At 45.5% G+C, this 19,049-nt stretch overlaps 1 protein-coding gene across 11 annotated transcripts; it reads right to left on the minus strand.

Annotated features, from left to right (window-relative positions):
- Positions 1–1,671: 1,671 nt before the first annotated feature.
- col13a1 (collagen, type XIII, alpha 1) lies at positions 1,672–18,906 on the minus strand. 11 transcript variants are annotated; one of them, XM_085922349.1, is made up of 30 exons: positions 18,789–18,906; positions 17,786–17,836; positions 16,494–16,529; positions 16,327–16,353; positions 15,982–16,008; positions 15,262–15,288; positions 15,160–15,186; positions 14,839–14,865; positions 14,387–14,458; positions 12,239–12,322; positions 12,065–12,106; positions 11,969–11,986; positions 11,824–11,850; positions 11,686–11,721; positions 9,879–9,956; positions 9,690–9,725; positions 9,557–9,613; positions 9,459–9,482; positions 9,237–9,290; positions 9,049–9,093; positions 8,904–8,945; positions 8,771–8,821; positions 8,606–8,632; positions 8,423–8,509; positions 7,125–7,178; positions 6,998–7,051; positions 6,860–6,895; positions 4,987–5,073; positions 3,394–3,432; positions 1,673–3,298 (listed from the first exon to the last, which is right to left on the minus strand). In XM_085922349.1, the coding sequence occupies exons 1-30, from the start codon at positions 18,873–18,875 to the stop codon at positions 3,296–3,298; spliced, it is 1,362 nt and encodes a 453-aa protein (XP_085778475.1). In that variant the 5' UTR covers positions 18,876–18,906; the 3' UTR covers positions 1,673–3,295. The 11 variants fall into 11 exon arrangements, with proteins under 11 accessions (XP_085778469.1, XP_085778475.1, XP_085778468.1 ...); XM_085922342.1 differs by lacking the exon at positions 14,387–14,458 and adding an exon at positions 13,803–13,844 and having other exon boundaries at positions 1,673–3,432; positions 12,239–12,319; XM_085922341.1 differs by lacking the exon at positions 14,387–14,458 and adding an exon at positions 13,803–13,844 and having other exon boundaries at positions 1,673–3,432.
- Between the last annotated feature and the right edge of the window lie 143 nt (positions 18,907–19,049).

The following is a 19,049-nucleotide window of genomic DNA, read 5'->3' on the forward strand; positions in this document are numbered from 1 at the left end:
CTGTCGTTAAAAGCGTACCCATCTCACGCAGTGTGTATAATGCCCTCGTCCGTAGTCGGACTCACCTGAATTCCAAATCGAAAATCGAGAAATATTTGATTCTTAATTATTCCTACAATCTTTCTGGAAAACGAAATATATAGCAAAACAAAAATGAATTTGCGTGCCAAAAGAATCGGCTAAAGTGCACGCTGCAGGAGACGAAAATGGCACAGCGCGACAAACATCAAACAAGACAACTAGGAGCTTTCTTTAAAACGCTCTCAATTGCAGCAGGAAACTTGTCGGACCGAGAAAGAAATACACGAGCAAAACGATTGAAACACTTTACAACAAAGCTAGGCAAAACATTCTTTGATTTGATCTTCTACATGTTTTTCGAATGAAAGCTAATCTGTGGTGCCCCTTACTCAATACCTTAAATAGTAGCTAGCGCCTGAAAATTGACATTCAAATAAATGCTGGCTGTCTTTTTTTTCTCTGAAACCCCGTCAATGAAATCTGCAGCAGGGAAAGTACTACTTCCCTACTACCTACCCTACTTCCAAGTAGGGAAGCAGGTCTACACTTCAATCACAGTTTATTGATTCAAAAAAAAACAAAAATAATCGATTGTGGTGGGAGGCAGAAAAACAACAACTTCAAAATCGATGTATACCGTATTGTATAAAAAGAAAAGCACTAGAGAGTAAATAATAGTCCAAAAAAATCCAATCAAAGGATCTGAAACAGACCATGCATGAAACTATACCAAAAAATAGAGACTCAATCAAATATTTGCTTCTTTGTCTCAATACGATTAAATCGTCAATATCGTGTACAAGTTCACTTTATGGACCGTCATCCTAACTCCATTTAACATGTCCACTTTGCACGTTTGAGAGGTTGTGAGCAGTGACCTCTGACCTTACAAATGTTAATCTGGTCAAATGTGAAAAGAAAAGCCCCCGAAAAGTGTTTTCAGCTAAATACCTCCGAATGTATGCATTGGACTCTTTCTGCTTGCCTCAACTTGTTGTCATAATAAAAAAGATTTGCTCAGCAAAGATTGAAACAACTGTCAATAGTGACTGAAGGAATGCTTTCTCCACAAGCAATGGCAAAAATGCTCTCGACATTGTTTTGTTTATCTGCGAAAGGAAGGCACGCACGTGCGCGTTGGCTCGGATCCCGCGGAAAGCTCTGTCGGGGAATTTACGAGCCGAGCTTGTTTAGTAGGGTGAAAACGTTGAATGCAGGCAGATGCGGTACTACGGATGTGGCTACTTTGCAATCCAGCTATACATACAAAGCCTGACTGTTTCCAGAGACGCACACGCAATGCTTAGGATACAATACTTACAACCATAGCTTTGAATATACATCAAATAGAAAACAAGCAGCATTATCACATATGTGACCGGCCATGATGTGAATGAAGCCAGCCAGCGAGCCGAGCCGAGCCGAGCCAGCCAGCCAGCCAGCCAGCCAGCCAGCCAGCCAGCCAGCCAGCCAGCCAGCCAGCCACTCTTCCAAGCTGCTCCCCTCAGATCAAATGCGGAAGGAATCATTACCCTGTGAAAGTGCTTCTCTTCACTAAATGTCTCCCAAAAGCTACCCATCAGCAGCTACGCAGTGTGTGTGTGTGTGCGTGTGTGTGTGTGTGTGCGCGTGGCAGCGAAGGCTGTTCTTCTCTACCATCACCTTTAAAAATCAACACACCAAAGCATTTTGCTCATCAACCATGACTGGATCTGTGGCCAGTCTCACAGTCAGATGTTGTCATGGCAACTCCAGCTTCTGGTAAAAACATATGCCTTGGGACTTGGCCCCTCTGCTCTTCTTACTTCTTAGCCAGTTGGAAGGGGTGTTGACCCTAAAATAGTTACCACAACATTTGAGTCAAACAATCAGAAGACGTTGGATGCCTTAGTTAGTTAGTGAGTTAGTCCAAAGTTTTGGGTACACCTGCTGTTGTTGTTGTTTTTTTTCTCTGGACCTGCACTTGAAAGATCCTCTGATTATCTGTGTGACAATGTATGAATCCAAATTTCCCATCATTTACAAGTGCGCTCGGTGTTTTGCATTGACGTTTGATTTTTGAAACTCACCTGATTGAGTGCATGCAGTGCGAGCTCCGAGTGGCCTGCCTTGATTTGTACGCTCTGTATTTGGAAAGCGACTCAATTTGGCCCTGGTCACTCTGCTTCGTGATGAATATTTGGAGAAACTCAACCGATTGACGATTCATTCATGGGCAAGTTTGAAACCAGTTTGGTTTTATTTATGGAAGCGTGATTGTCATTTTAGAACATAAACAACACATCCAAGCCAACTTGTTCATGCATACTGGATGTTATGTATATCATTAAATCCAGGCAGAGCAAAATCTCATCAGAGAGCAGTAGAAAAGAATAGAATAGAATAGATCAAGGTACAAACTAATCAGTGCAACATTTCCCCCCCCAACATTAGGTCGGTCACTTGTGACGTTAATTGGCACAACTCCATAAGGCAATCCATTTGAAACATCAAACAAGCCATTGACGCCTTTCATGCCATTCAAGCAATGAATGAACATTTGGGTTACGCTCACGATTGAGCCCTACCGTTTTTACAATCATCATCATCATAAAGTATTGGTCAAAACGAAATACAATGAACTGAAACTTTTCGCTGGAATGCAAACATTACTGATATGCAAAAGAACCCTTTCATGCATTTGAAATTTCCAAGGTGCATTGGATCTGTGACAGACAAAACATGACGAATTGGATTTTTAATGGAAGCAAAATGGCACTTTATGGAATTATGACAAAGATTTCATCAACTTTGCATGACATTCTTGAGTATAAATCTCATCTTACATTTGCCACGTGTTTGGGTTCAACATGATCACCTAGCCTGAGCTACGTTTGCAGTCCAATCAAATGAGAAAAAGAAAACTCAATGACGACTCTAAATAAGAGTGGAGACTTTTGACCTGGCTGAATAGATGTCATTGATCTGCTCTTTCCAGCTGCACAACCTAGTGTAGAATAAGTTCAAAAGCATCCGCGTCACAGTATGCACAAATATCATGCATATGTAACTAACTGCAAGTGACCAAATTGGTACGTACGATTCCTAAATGCGTGGATAGAAACCCAAATACACTGTGACTGGTGTTAAAACAAAAAGCAAAACTATACAAAACATTTGCTCTTTGTTTTGACGATTTCCTCGAATACAATACTAGGTTATAATACAATCGGGGAAAAGTACAAAAAATAAATATTCTATGTACAATTACAAAAGCCATTCCAGAGTTATCACTTCACTGCAGGGAGAAAGCACAAGGCAAAATATTAGTTCCAAAAAAGTCACTGGGGGAGTTAGAACGATGAGGTCAGTAAGGGTCAAACTTTCACTTACTTTGTTCCAACAGCCTGGTACGGGTAGGCCGTCATCTCCCTGGGAAAAGAAAAAGTCATCGTCAACACTCACCGCAATGGGCTGCGCGGAGAAATTCATCTCTTTTTGCGGAGGTGCAAATCACATGGAAAAGTGTCCCACAAAGCCATATAGTTATGGACGTGCGCTCGAATGCTTGGTTTTTCATACAATGACTGACTTCATGTGCTATTAGCAAACAACCCACGAAAAGCTCGGAGAACATCTTTATTCAACATAACCCCGTTCACTGCCGCGAGTGTCCTCGGCGACGTCTACGTCACTTTTGGACAACACGTCTTCCATTCATTTCATCCCTTCTTTCTTTGAATGAAACAAGGCTGATTGACAGACAATCAAAGGATATCGTGAATAAAGGCAGACTGATGTGTGCGGGTCAAATTGATTGGGCTGAAATGACCATTAAAGTACACATACGGAGATTTTTCCAAACCTTGAACAGTGAAAAGAGCTATTTGCAAACATTCTGCAATTTAGGTTTGCAAGTCCCTCCAAGCCTCCAAGCCTCCAACCCTCCAAGCCCCCACTGGTCGCCTGCCACTCTGCACGTGTCGCAGTAAAATTGAATACAAGCTCAATTTGGCAGTCAAAACAATCCAATAAGCCTCTGCTTGAATTGAGCCCATCATTCCGTCTAGTTATGATTCGCCATAACCTGTGGTCACGTCGCCGAGAAGAATCGGTGCTCCGTGCGGGCGACCAAAGAGAAAATAACAGATTCGTCATTGTTAGGAAAGGTTTGGAGTCCACTCGTACAGCCGGGTTTATCGATCAATCTTTTCCAATCAAAGTTGGGCTACGTCATGCGTTTGCCACAATGAGCGTGTTAGGATGGAGATAAAAGCAGCTCACCAGTTGATGGTACTTTCTTCAAATGAACAAAAGGAGTCAAATCACTGATCTACCGGACAGCAATGAATGGTTTCATGCAAACTTTTCATGCAATGCAAAACATCCTACTTTTTAGTTTCAAGTCTGTTGCTAAATGCATGCTGGGGAGGCAAGAGAGCGAGCGAGCGAGCGAGCGAGCACCATACCACAGGACAAGGGGCATCCAGCCCGTCCAGGCCTGGCAAGCCCGGTTCACCCTTCTCTCCTTTAAAGCCTCGGAAACCCTGTTTGCGAAATCAACCGTTTAAAAGCGGCTCCGCGGCCCGAGCCGTCGTAGCTGTCTATTCGTCCGTTGGGCCGCTGGATGCGGGTTGGCCTCAACATGCGGGCGACCCGGACTGGCGGGAACTCAATTGACTGAGATGGGAGCGTCGAGGTAAGTAAGCTTTCTGAACAGCTTAAGCTGAGAAATGGTGTTTTGGATACAATGGTGCGTGCGGTCTCTGACTTGAGACTTTCAAAAAGGAAGGAAGCTGATGACACGCATATCAATGATTGATTCCCGCCAGTCTTGTACCTAGGGAGAGAATAGAGGCCTGAGGGAGGGTGAGTGAGTGAGTGAGTGAGTGAGTGAGTGAGTGAGTGAGTCTAGCAGAGCCAAGAAGAAGGCTTCGCCACCTTTGTGTTTTTTGGCTCCGAGTCGTACACAGATTAGTGACATACCAACGGACACGGGGCATCTAATCCAGGTGCTCCTTGGTCTCCCTTATCCCCTTTGGCCCCCCTGTTGCCTTTCTTGCCCCTCTCTCCCTGCAAACAACAGCGTATTCAACAAATGACAAACTTTAGTCCTCCTTGGTGTCTGTCAATTTGAGAGTCTGCAAAATCAACCAATGTGCTTTCGTGTGTTGTATTGGAAGGAAATAAGAGAGAGAGAGAGAGAGAGAGAGAGTGCAGGGATAGTTGGCTGCTTAGGGAGAGCATATCAAAGAGCAAATGCATTTTGGGGACAGAATTGCTGCACTTTTCAAATGATCATCAATTATCAGGCATAGTGCCTTGATTCTAAAGATCTGTCAAGAAATCAATCCCTCTTGTATTGTTTTGTATTACGGCGCCTAGCTTGGCGTATTCAGTCCATGGTGTAACCAGTGCTTTTAAAGCGCTCCCTCCGACTTATTGTTCATCGTTGATGGGAGGGAGCAGGACACGTTTTGTTTCTTTCAGATTGGTTGACTTTGACACGCAATTATAAACATAGCGTTTTAGAAGCATGCAATGAAGGCTTGTCATTTAAGGGAATAGAGGGAAGGGGGCAGGCCTTGCTTGCTTGCTTGCTTGCTTGCTTGCTTGCTTGCTCGCTCGCTCGCGTAATTGAGCACTTGCATGGGAAATTGATGTGGTGTTAAGAAGGAATGGGAATGGCCAAGAGGAGGAGGATTAACCCAGGACTTGAATTAGAATGCAGGAGCAGGAGGACGAGCAGGAGGAGGCCAAGTGTTGTGAGAGGGAGAGAAGGAAGGCAACCCTTGCGACAAAAAGAGCCACGGGGCAAGGTGGAGGGAAGGAAAAGGGGGATAGGAAGACCTGTGGATACAAAGGACAAGAATAAAACAAAACAAAACAACTACACCATCCCATAGCTTCATCTTCAACACGTTCAACTTCACCATCAAATTTGGAATTCGTGTCCAATTCAAGCATGTTGCTTTGAGTTTGCTTCTTCCGTGGAAGTCAGTTGAATGTGTTGACAAAAGAAAGCTGATGAAATGTGAAGACTTGATTGATGGGAGAGGAAATATTAAACATGTTAATAGGAAGGAACAGGAACATTATTTTAGAGGGATAGTATCCCCAGTCATCTTACACATGATGGAAAGAGAGATTGAAAGCAAAAGTCACAAATACATCATTTGACACCTTAAATGAGGAAAAGGTATTTGGCTATTTCCTGTTTTTTTTTTTTTTTCTTCTATCATACATTTCGTCTCATCAAATCAACTTTAATATCTCACACTACAAAAACAATGAAAGATCCAAAATGGACTTGATGAGCCTGATAAATATGAAAAAGGTTCTATCTGGAAGGAGCCAATACTTTTTCACCACAATGCATTTGAAATGTGATTTTTTTTTTTTCTTGTTGCCCTGTTTCGATATGATCAAGTGAATCTTCTGTTCATCTTGAAATTCATTCTTCATAATCACACAGAATCAAAGCAAAGTTTTGACAAGTCGGTACTGCGATTCAGATGTGCCTTTGAAGCAATTTGAAGCAAAATCAGCTCAGTGGCAATTCAATGAACAAGTACATCATATCATTTTGGCATGATGAATAATGCTTTCGTTTTGGGTCAATCAAATACTCCAATTGCAAAAATAGGCGTGGCGGTGACAAATAGCCACTGGCCACAAGTAGCCACAAGTAGCCGCTGGCCACCACAAGTAGCCGCTGGCCACCACAAGTAGCCTTGAGCGACTGAGCGTGTTGACTTCCTTCAATGCATTTGGTTATCAGTGGAATGAAACCACTTAGCTCGAAGCGACTAAGCGTGGCTCCAATATCTGCAGAATCTTTCAAATGCTTCATTCTTACCCGATTCCCTTTGAGTCCTTGCGGTCCTACAAAGCCCTGAAATAGCAGATCGAGAATTCACTCACATCGGTGCGGTTTAATGATGGGACGTGTTCCAGATGAGCTCAATAATGTCTTGTGCAATGAGAAATGACTTACAGGAATGCCCTGCGGGCCAATTGGTCCTGGTAGTCCAACATCTCCATTCTCACCCTGCAATGACATCAACATAACTATCCAGTCAAGAAATGTCAAGTGCTGGCTGTCATAGTGGAAGGAAACTCACTCTCTCTCCTTTTGGTCCTGCTGGCCCTGCTACTCCTGCTGGCCCCAGCAGACCCTTCAAAACAGAACAAGCCAATCATTATCGTGGATGTCAAGTTTCAAGCAAAAACAAAATCGCCGTTCAGCACATCAACAAGCTTCCATCCATTCTAATATACAAAATGGATGACTCTTTCAAAGAAGAGATTAGATGGAATCCTTTTCCTTTGCTAAGCTTGTTGAACTACTGTCCAGACTGTTTGGTTAAAAAGTAGGGAAAAAGAAGAACATGTCCACAGCTGCAGGTAATGGAGAGGAAACCTGAGGCTCATTCCAAATGCAGTCGGAGTGCACGGACACAAATCGTTGAAGAACCTCTCAACATGCAGCGTGAGCGCATCTCCGCATGACACCGGCGCAGGGCTCCCAAGCCGAGCCAACCCAAGCCCACCCAAGCCAAGCCAACCCAACCCAACCCAACCCTGAACACTCACAAAACGTTCTTGCAACTCAAATACAAGCACGGGAAGCGCACATGACAGAAATCAAGCAAGCTAGCAAGTGTTGGAGGAGGAAGACAAGGTGGAAAAAGGAAGGAGAGAGAGAGAGAGAGAGAGAGAGAGAGAGAGAGAGAGAGAGAAGGGGGCCGGAACACCACTCACCACTGGACCGGGTCTGCCGTCTAACCCATGAGCCCCCTGGATAGCGTTGTACACAGTTAGAGAGCACAGGTGATGGGGGGGGGGGTCACATTGGGGAGGTGGATGACGGTGAGTGAGCGAGTGAGTGAGTGAGTGAGTGAGTGAGCCAGTGAGTGAGTGAAGCTGTGACTCAAGTGACTTCAACAACTCATTCAGATGGTGACCCAAAAAAAAAAAAAGTGTCATGGAAGTTTGGAGATAAGCGTGGTGATTACAAGTGCTTACAAGTCAGTAAAAGCTTTTTGAGCAGTTATAGTTTGTCGAGTTTGGCTTCACAATAAAACGCATCATTTTGGCCCAAATATGTGAAAACCTTGTTGAATGCATACTGTAGATGAAGTACTTAAACGACGGCTGGTTGGTTGTAGATTTTGTTTCCGAGAGTACGAAATACAAGCAGAAATCCCAAAGTACTGTCGGATGCTAGCTTGCGCCGAAATGTGCCCACGCAGGAGCAAATTAGCATGATAAATAATAACACATCTAGTAGACCTTTCCGTGCAACATTTGAACAAACACAAACCAAAACAATGCGTGTGTCTCCTTTGAACTTCATAATGTAACTTTAGTGATGGTTAAAAGCTAGGTCGTTCAAACATTTCTATTCAAATGCACTTACAGGCAGTCCAAGATGGCCTCTGTCCCCCTTGTCACCTTTCTGACCCGCCGCTCCCTTTTCTCCACGGAGGCCGATGCCTGCCTCTCCCTAGCGGACAACAAGCGCACGCACATTTCACCCACAAATGATGAAGAGAAAAACAGATTTGCAAGTAACTTTCTGTGCAAAAAAAAGCTACTGCACCTTTGGCCCTGAAGGTCCTTGAGATCCCTAAATACAACAGAAAAATGTCAGCGTCGTGCAGGTGCTTGCGATTCAAAAGCACTGCGATTTACGTCTACGCATTCATGTGTGTGTGAGCAATAGTGACATCAATGTTGATTCGAATTTGGAAAATATTTGTCTCACTGCTGGGCCAATTGGTCCGGAGGGACCCGGGGGACCCGGAGGACCATAGAGCTAGAAAAGAAAGGAAAAACAAGTTCAAGGTTAGGAGGACTTATAAGGCTTAGCTTATGATTGTCATATGATGTGATCATACCATCTCTGATCTTCCTCCTTCCCCAGGATCACCTTTTGTGCCCTGAAGACACCACAGAGACACACAAAATCGTGAAGTCCCTCTTTGCGCTACTACAAGCCATGATGACAAAATGTGAATGGAAATGTCAAACAAAATGTCCTACCTTCTCTCCATCAAGGCCCGGGGGACCTGGGAGGCCAACTTCTCCCTAATGATGATGACGACAAAAGATAAATGAGGCTGAGTTGAGGCTTGACAAGTGAAGGTGCTATACCCTGGATAGATTAAAAACGGATGGGCCACAAATGTGTCTTAATATGCCTTCCTCTGTCTTATAAAAACACATCTTACTTTTGCCCCTGAAAAGCCGGGAGGGCCTGGAGGTCCAGGTAATCCAGGCGGGCCCTACACGTTGGACGGAAGATACCGTTAATACATCTAAAATGGGAATTGAGTGTTGATTTATTACTCCCACGAAAAAAAACAACAAATCCATCAATAGACAGCCAGCCAGACAGCTAGCTAGCTAGTAGATATAGATAGCTAGTAGCTAATAGATAGATCAAACATTACCATCAGATGTATATTGCGAATATCCTGCAAGGGAGAGAGATCATAGGATTAGAAAATCTTTACAGATGAGTCAATGACGTGCAAGCAGAGTCGCATACGTTTTCATTATTGTGGATTTCAGCCTTTCCCGGTTCGCCGGTCGGACCTGGGGGCCCCTAGAAAAAGAGATGAAGATGATTGACATCGCCAACATTAGCATACTCCGTGAAAAGTCGTCGTGTCGTGACTCACTCTTGGTCCAGCTGGGCCTTCGGGGCCTGCCTGTCCCTAGAGTTCCAACAGTTCACATTTATTTGGGGTCGTCTCTTACGAGTTCTTTTCAAAACATTTCCCAAAACTTCAGGATCACACATAGCTGCTGTCCCTGATGCATGTCTTTTCACCGTCAGTCAAATTGATCAGACATTGGACTGGAAGTACCTTAGGTCCCATGAGGCCTGGCGCTCCGGGTGAGCCGGGTTCTCCTTTCATTCCAAGTGCAGAAATGATAGCCTCTCCCTAGAAAAGATACGATTCTGGATTAAGATCACTCGATTCGAAACCCGAGCGCCTTCACAACAATGCAAAAATGCGCTACGTTCACTTCACGCCTCGTGGTACAACACAAACATGAACGTGATGCAGTGGTGGCACAAATGTGGCACAAATGTTTTTTTTTTCCCATGCCGTGCCGTGCCTGCCTGCCTGTCTGTCTGTCAGTCAGTCTACCTACCCTATAGCCCCTCTTGCCAGGGATGCCGGGGGTGCCGCTCTGGCCCTTTTGCAGTCAAAGACAAATAGCTATGACCTACTCAGCTCCTTTTGAAGTACAGCACGACTAGCCAGCCACGTTATTACCTTTGACCCCGGAGGGCCCGGGAAGCCTGCGTCTCCCTTGACGCCATAAAGGTCAAGCAAAGACAGAAAAGGAAAGAAGAAAAAGAAGGGTGTTCAAATGGCAGAAAAAGACAACAGGGAGATGAAGTCAGGCTGATGAGGAAACGTCATGCAGACAATTGAACAACTGAACTGAAATGCTATCAAACTGGCTGAAGGCGCAGAACTTAGGGAGCTTGAACGTGGAGCATACTACGCATGTATTTCCTCAGCATCCAACTTCTCTGTCCAGTATGCAATTAGTAAGACACCACAATGGATTAGCACCGGAAAAGTCCGAGTGCTTCCTTCCGTGAGGGAGCTACTCAAAGTGGCTTTGAGCTTCGACGCCAAAGTCCATTCCTTTTGTAAAAATGGTTGCGACAAAAGCAAGACAAACATCCCATGGATGAAATGCATCCCAAAAAAAGACAACAAATCCATGCAGGACCTTCTATCCACTCCCAACGACATGCTTGGCTGCTGCTACTTTACCTACCTTCTCCCCTTTCTCTGGCGCAAAGCCCCTCTTCCCTTCATCTCCCTGAGGAGGCAATGGAACAGCAAAGCCGGAGCACCACAGAAGCCGCAAAAGAATTGGCTCCCTTTAGTTGGTAGAATTTACGACGGACTCACTCACTCACTCACTCACTCACTCGGTTCACGCATCGAAACGGAAAGCCGTAAAAACGAAGAAAAACGAGCGCAAAAATTCACTCGGGACTGAAGAACGGGGCTTTACATCACTGACAGAACTGAAAGCGTTCTATACTCAAAAGACCTAGGACAAACTCATCATCTTAAATTACCTTGGCTCCCTGGTCACCCTGCCAAGGAAAAGAAAAAGAAATCATTTAGACGAGAAGTCCAAGAGCTGAGAACTGTCCAATGGATTGTTAGAATCAAAGGCTGATTGCCCCAAAATCCAATGTTGATGAAAGTCCATCCATTTCAAATCATTGGCCGCCCTATTCTTCCATTTGACTCGAGTCTCTCCCTCCATCTGCACGACTGGAGTAGTTTCAAGACATATCATATGGCCTTCGATGAAGCTGTAGTGGCCGATTCGGCCCGAGTTGGTTTTCGCTCCCTCTCCCCGACCCCTCTTCCCCCACCTATGTCTCCCCGACCTCAAGGTTTCTCATTTTTCCCCTGGTAGGGGTTTTTGGAGTTTTGCCTTGCCCTTTTGGGAGCTCAAGATCAGGGGATGCCAATTGTCAATTGTTTGTCTATGTGAAGCCCTTTGAGACTGCTTGGGATTTAGGGCGATACAAATCAACTTGACTCGACTCGACTGTGCTAACAAGCTTTATGCTAACAACACGCCGCGCGCGCCCATAGGTCAAGAATAAGGCGGAGGTGGTGTGTGTACCTTTGGGCCTTCAGGACCTGGATCCCCACGATCGCCCTGTGGAGAAAGGCACCTTAAGGATATGGACGGACCGGACCCTTCCTTCATTCATCTTAGCAAATACAAACGTGAACGGAGGGTTTTTTGGAAGGAGCTCACCTTCTGTCCTGGTAAACCTGGCTCTCCCTAGACGCACAAAGATTTGTCATGGACTTAAACCACAGCAATCAATTAGGCTAGACGATGTGTGCTTTCAAAATACCAATTGGCCATCATCATCATCATGTTGAGGATTTTCTTTTACCTTCAGTCCTGGCAAGAGCTGGAGAGTCAATACAAACGTTTCATGGTTAGCAGACGTTTACTTGAGAAATAAGAGCGAGACCGCATCAAAGCTCACCCTTGGGTCTTTTCCAGGTTTTCCCGGTTCACCCGGCTTTCCCTGTAGGCAAATTATTATTCGATATCAAGACAGCCATCCAAATATAGAAAGAATCACATTAGCGATTGATTGTGCGCTGAAAAGCCTGAGTCACATCAACATTCTGTTGATCCGTACTACTTGTTGACTTACAGGCGAGCCGCTGGCTCCGTTCAGACCCGGGTTCCCCGGTGGCCCTGGCGGTCCCGGAGGCCCCTGCGCTCCCGGTTCACCCTGCTGAGAGACTTTGAGTTACGACCCGTCTGTCGTATTGCCAGCGCCACAAATTGACATGAAAACACAAATCTTGCAGCAGCACATTCATGTTAGCAGGGTTGCGTAGCAAGCAGTGACAAAGACACACTCAAGGTCCATTCTTGATCCTAATATGTGGCATATTTGGAAGAAGATTTCACAATGAGAGACGGCGAAGTTGCTCGCGCCTGACGGCCCTGTAATGTGTGCGGACAAAGGGGAGGTTTTTGGGGAAAAGTGAGCCTTGAGGATTCTGCCAATCGATTCATTTTCACTTTGACCGAAGCGTTGCTTACACCGGAGTGAAGCGTGACGCCTCGCTCGGACAGAGCCAACGCCAAAGCCAAGGTGGCCTCGCAATTCTATTTTTGTCAAATGTGCATCTGTTTGTGATGAAGGAGCAATTGCTCGGCGCTTGTTTGAAGAGCCACCTGGCCTGACTTTCAAAGCCATTTCAGACCCATTGGATTGTAAGATCATCCAAAACAAACTCATTATTCTCAGTCTTCCCTGACCGACCGCACTGTGGAGTGCTTCTTTTTGGGGTTACACTCATATAGAGAAAGTAGTGCTGCTGCCAAAATTCAAAGGAATGACCCATTTGATGACTATCGCGACAAAACAATGTTGTGAAAGTAAGGCACCACTTCTTTTGTATTTCAAGACAGATGATGCCGTCTGTGAACCAAAGTCCAAGTCCGCCAAGTGATGACTTGATCAAATCATCTGAACGTTCTCCCGGCTGAGTCAGCTTCTCAATCTAGCTACTACACAAAACGATTGAATGATATTATACTTGTATTGCTACAAATACTATGGACAGAAAAGACCTTCACCAATCATTAGCGGTAGCCACTGCAGCGCTTTGTTAATTCCAGCCAGACAGACGGGGGGAGGAGCTTTTATGGCCACGGCCGAAGGCGGCTCGCGTCGACCCCGCAGAGCCTCGAGCGAGCGAGCGAGCGAGCGAGCGGGAGAGACAAGTAGCGGGTAAAAGAAAATTGTACCTTGAGGCGTTTTAGGATTAAAGGGCTTATTGAGGGCATGTTGCGCACGGTGATAGGCAACATCTGCACAGGTGGCCAAAAAAGGTCACAGGGCAAAGGTCACCGGGAGGGTTATGGATGCAGCAGAAACAAAAGAGGGGAGACGGGACAAGAGGTCGAAGGGAGGGTGGAGAAAGAAAGAAAGAAAGAAAGACACAGAGAGAAATACAACATGACATGAGAGTGAAAAGCAAGGAAGAAAAGGGAGCCAAACAAAACAAGGTCAAAGGTGGAAAGGCACAGCAAACTCTGGGCCTGGACTGGCTAGAGGGTGAGCAGGAAGAAGCAACCCTTGGACTAGCCAGACCCCGAGATTGCGATGATGAATGAGTGAGCTAGGTGTGCCCGCCAGTCTTGCCACAAAGAGAGAGAGTACAGTAGGGCTTGTACGGAACACAGTGCATTTCCAGACTTACTGTAGCCAAGTGTCCAGCACAGGGCTGTACAATACGTCGCTTCTGTTGAGATGATGGGCGGCATCCAGTTTACAAAATTGCACTCAGAAATCAATCAATCAATCAATCAATCAATCAATCAATCAATCAATAGCAAGCTCACTCTATTTGACACCAAAGTGGACGGATTTGAGTGCAACTTGCCTACATTGTGTTGAGCACACAGTCCATACGTATTTCCAAAAGACCAATGTGATACAAGCTTGGCTTTTTTTTCTTGTTGTCTAGGTGAGCTTTGTCATCTAAAAGAACTGCTCTGCAAATATACAGCCAACGGGGGAAAAGGAGGCAAGCTTGCTCCCTCACATTTGTGGCTTTCCACCCCACCATTTACGTACATTTGAAAAATGGAGGAATGTGCAAGTTGTACACAATGGATTGTGACATTTGCTTGGGTTCTCTTTGGTGGAGAGCGTTAAATGCTTGAGGAGCGCCTTGCTTTCAGGGCAATGCCTGCCTGCCTCTCTTTGCGGCACGACTGAAAGTGTTATCCGTCGGTCGGTCGGTCGGTCGGTCGGTCGGGGTGTCTGTGGCCACCCACAAACCTTCAACATCAGCGGTTGACTGGAGCGCAAGGCGGCCAAGGTTTTCAAGGGAAGATCCTGCACAAAGAGGCTCTGCCGGAGAAGTGCAAGCCGTGTTGATAGCAAACCATTAGCCAAAAGAGAAAGAAGGGAAGGAGGAGTGTGCCTTGAGCTGACACAATACATCCAAGTCTTCCCCTCTTTCTCTTCTTGAATATTTCACTGCGAGTGCCTCAAAGGTGCGCCCCGCTAAGGGAAATGGTTTTTCTCGCCACCCTCCATCACTGAGCTACTATATCCGGCTTGTGTTCACTTTCAAATGTTCTGCTTTGGCATTTCTCTTCTCAACTATACCTACACATCTTGTGATGAACAGCTGCCGAATCAAACAGTCTACAAGTGAGTCAAATTCATCGAGACGACTGCGTACGATTGCTCGAAACACCATCGATGTGAACAAGATGCGTTCTTACCCGATGGGTGTAGTCGCCGCAGACACCCTGGAGGGAATAGAAAAGCAATCAATTCATTAGGCTTGACGTGCATCTGGGGAAAAGACTTTCCGCAGCATCAGATTACACCCGTTTGATCATTTCAAAAGTTACAAATAGCAAATCTTTCGATGAACTCGAGGTAGACGAGCAATATTCGTTCTGACCGCTTGAGGACGGCAGAAACAACTGGGATTGCAATCTTTTTGGAATGGATACATCTGCAAGTGTTTTCTCATCAGGTCAATTTCAGTCGGACGTACTTTCTGTAAATCACAACCCGAGGGGGTCTTGAGCACTTACTTTCTCTCCTTTAGGTCCCGGTTCTCCCTAAGTGAGAAAACAACGCACGTCAATTTGTTAGTCCGTCGTTATGGGGGGAGTGTTTACACAAAAGTGACTTACAGGGAGTCCTTTTGGTCCACGCTGACCCTGAAAGACATCAGCCAATGAAAATCATTGGAATACAAGTAGTGGTGACACAAATTCCATCGATTGTGAATTGTAAAGGCCTTTAGTTTGACTTTCCATCAGGCCCAGTGGTGTGAGCTGTCAGAGTAGAGCAACTGCTTGATTAATGAATGGTGGGAGGCTGAGCGAGCCACACATCTATTAGCGAACAATCCATAAGCGCCAAAGCTACTTTTGGAAAGCAGCGCTATGTCTAATATTAAACAGACGGCTTCTCAAATGTCTTCAAACTGCTCACTGACATATGTTAGGAAGAAGGCAATTAAAGGAGCGCATTATGAAAGAATAATCATAATACTCAACGCTCCATGTTATTTCAGCCATATACGACTACCTTTTGGCACACCGGGACGGGTCACTCAAGTGAAATTGGGGGGGGAGAAAAAAAACCCCAAAACCTGGCAGGAATAAGGGTCTCCCACTCAAGTGTGCCTGGAGTAATGGCTTGGGAGCCTGGCAAAAAGCTGCTGGAAGGAATCAATAGTGAAAGCCATTATGATGAAAAACAGAGCAGCAGCAGCAGCAGCAGCAGCAGCGGCAAGGAGAACAAAGATGGCTTGTTTGCTATTTCCTATTGTGACACACTCAAGTGCAAGTGTCATATGTACATTTGGATTTCAAGTACAGTGCTGGGAGTGCACATTGCTTACTTACCATGTCACCCTTGGGTCCATTCTGTCCCTGTGGGAACAGTCACGTTACCATTCAATGCACACATCTTCTAATCGAGCCATTTATAGAACACCACTTTGGTTCTCCACGTCTTATTTGGTACAAGTGAACAGATTCCTCAGATCAAGATTGACCCTCAAAACGGCTTTTCTCTCAACTGTGCAATTATGTTGGACGGTTACAGTGCGAGAGAAATAAAACACTTGTATTTGTTTGAACACGAATGATTCATATATGTATGTGTATGTCGTAGTGTACATTCCTTTGTACGATTTTGACTCCACAGCAGATAAAGCATTTTGCACAAGTGAATTCAAAGAAACTCACATGCTTGCCATCCAGCCCGATGGGACCCTGAAATCAAACCCCAAAACAGCCTTATTTAGACACAAATATCATTGGCAAATGGAACAGCAAAACACATATAAAAGCCAGTATTTAGCCAATAGAAGAACATGTCACCTAAGCTGTCGCTTGACTTTTATTTGACTTACCGGAAAGCCCGGAAATCCTCTCGTTCCAGGCTGACCCTGAAGAGAAAAAATGATGAACAAAAGGAAATGTTCCATATCCAGCAGAAGTGCCTCCATACGCGTAGGTACAGCCTCAACGCGGTTGTATGGACATACGTACGTCGACAAAAAAGAAAGAACACGGAAGACTGCAAGATCATTCAGGTGCGGCCCATACATTTCAAAGTCAACGTATAAACTATGCTCACCATCTTCTCATGTCTGCGCTAAAGCGCCACCCTCTGAGTGTTACTGGATGTTCTGTACTGTGAGGAAATTCCTCGCTTCCTTCCTTCCTTCCTTCCTTGCTTCCTTGCTTCCTTCCTTGCTTCTTTGCTTCCTTCCTTCCTTCCTTCCTTCCTTCCTTCCTTCCTTCCTTCCTTCCTTCCTTCCTTCCTTCCTTCCTTCCTTCCTTCCTTCCTTTCTCCCTTCCTTCCTTCCTTCCTTCCTTCCTTCCTTCCTTCCTTCCTTCCTTCCTTCCTTCCTTCCTTCCTTCCTTCCTTTATCCTTCCTTCCTTTATCCTTCCTTCCTTGCCTCCTTCCTTCCTTGTTATTCATGAGGCATGCCTATTAGCAGACCGGGCGGGCACACAAAGAAGCTCTGGAAGCTCTGAGCACTAAAACAGATGGCCTTGGCTCTTGAAGAAGAGAACAAGGTAATGTCATTATTACCATCCACCAATCCCTCCGTTCATTGGGAAATAATTGACAAATTTGAGCCAGCAGAGGTCTGGAAAAGTGACATTGACCCCCGATTGGTCTGGTTGCCTCATTTGAATGGGGGCCAAATGATACTACATCTTGAATGATTCCACACACACACTCTGCAATTACGTCCAATCATTTTGTCATTAGCAGAGCATTCGCCCACTTTTGCCAGCCAACATCAACCCAGAAGCCGGAAGCCGGGAAAGGCGAGGGCCCAACTTTGTCCGGGTGAGCAACGCAACTCGGATTTCGGTCAAGAAGAAATCCATGGAAAAAGATTTCTTCACAGACACGTGCGAACCGTTTCTGCTTTTAAATGACACCAGACGTGTGCATCTGATGACAATAACGCATGACAACTTTATTTGTCAACAATGACATGACCTTCCCTTCCCTTGATTTGTTATATAACGAGCCGATGGGAAATTTGATTTGCGCTACTGTATTTGAAGGCTAGAGAGTCAATGGTAGTAAGGAATGATACGTTTGAATACTCATTTGATGAAATGAGGTGACAGCAGAAACCAATTTGCTTCAAGGCAAGAAAATGAAGTTTGCACACTTACAGGTGGTCCCCTTGGTCCAATGATTGACAGACCTGGTTCTCCTGGGGATCCCTGGAAGACCAAACGGAAATAGTAAGACACACAAGTCATGAAAGCCTTGCAATACAATGGCTGCTCGAGACATGGAACACAATAAAGAACAACTTTGGGATCTTATGCCACTTCAGATTTGCGTACACCTTTCGAGGCTACCCGTGCGCGGAGGGAAGCCAGCCAGCCAGCCAGCCAGCCAGCCAGCCAGCCAGCCAGCCAGCCAGCCAGCCAGCCAGCCAGCAAGTTCCGAGGCTAACGTCGGATGACAGACGTGAAATGTATGCTGGTCATTTGCCGAGGCGCAAATAGCGTACCGGCACTGAAATGGGATTTCCGCGTCACATTTCCGGTCGGCTCGCTAACTTAAAACTCGACCTCGGTTGACTGTGCAAGAGATGAGGTACATCCCGGACTGGTCACCAGTCCTTCGATGGCAGAGCAAAAAAAGGAAGGCCTTCACACTCGCATGCACGACGGAGACATTTACAGTCAGTTAACTAAACATGCGTGAGTTTTGAAGCGGAACACTGATCGATCTGGCTCATATGCCCGTCACGTGAAGCCCTTGTTCCAACTGAATCCGGATTCGACGGGGCAGCCGACTGATTCGGCTCACTTCCTTTTTCCATATACAGGTCGTGCCTAATAGTTTGGATGAGAGGATCCGATCAATGAAGCATTCCATCAAACCGAGCCGTCCATCTGGTTATTTCCTTCTTCCAAAGGCAGGCCAGCTCTCGCCAGAGGTCAAAGGTGATCATCGTCCGTCAAATGCAAATCTATTCCTCGGTCGATCATCACTCCGAATGAGAAAGGCATACGGTAGGTAAGCCGTGTTTAGGTGTCAACAACTTTCCGGGGGATGGCGAGTGAGTGACTTGAGTGGAATGAACGAGGCAAAGTCACAAAGGAAAGTACATTGCAAGCGCATGCAGGCAAGTGATTGTTACAAAAAAACAAAACAAGTTACCGGAAAGCCGGCCCGTCCGGGAGGACCCTGAAAAAGGAGTGAGAGAAATGATGGTACAAAAAAAAAAAAAAAAGGAAGAGTAAACATTACGTTCAAATCGTGATGGAAAATATCCCTCCCGCCCGGCTAGGGTCGACATGCAATATAGACAGACAGGAGGAGCCCACTATTCCTTGTTATCATTCCATTGACAGACACAACACTTTGTTTTTGATGACAAAGCAGTCACATGCAAGGACTTGATTTTGGACGAAAGCATGC

Source organism: Syngnathus leptorhynchus, chromosome 10, assembly GCF_054491065.1.
Source record: "Syngnathus leptorhynchus isolate UIUO chromosome 10, UIUO_Slep, whole genome shotgun sequence".
Lineage (NCBI taxonomy): Eukaryota > Metazoa > Chordata > Actinopteri > Syngnathiformes > Syngnathidae > Syngnathus > Syngnathus leptorhynchus.

Coding starts and splice junctions, on each gene's coding strand:
- col13a1 (XM_085922339.1), bottom strand. CDS start 18,875: ATGTTTACTCTTCCTTTTTTTTTTTTTTTTGTACCATCATTTCTCTCA. Junction 16,530..17,785: donor TTGGACCAAGGGGACCACCT/GTAAGTGTGCAA, acceptor TTTTCTCTTCAG/GGTCAGCCTGGAACGAGAGG. Junction 9,094..9,236: donor CCGGCTTTTCAGGGGCAAAA/GTAAGATGTGTT, acceptor CATCATCATTAG/GGAGAAGTTGGCCTCCCAGG.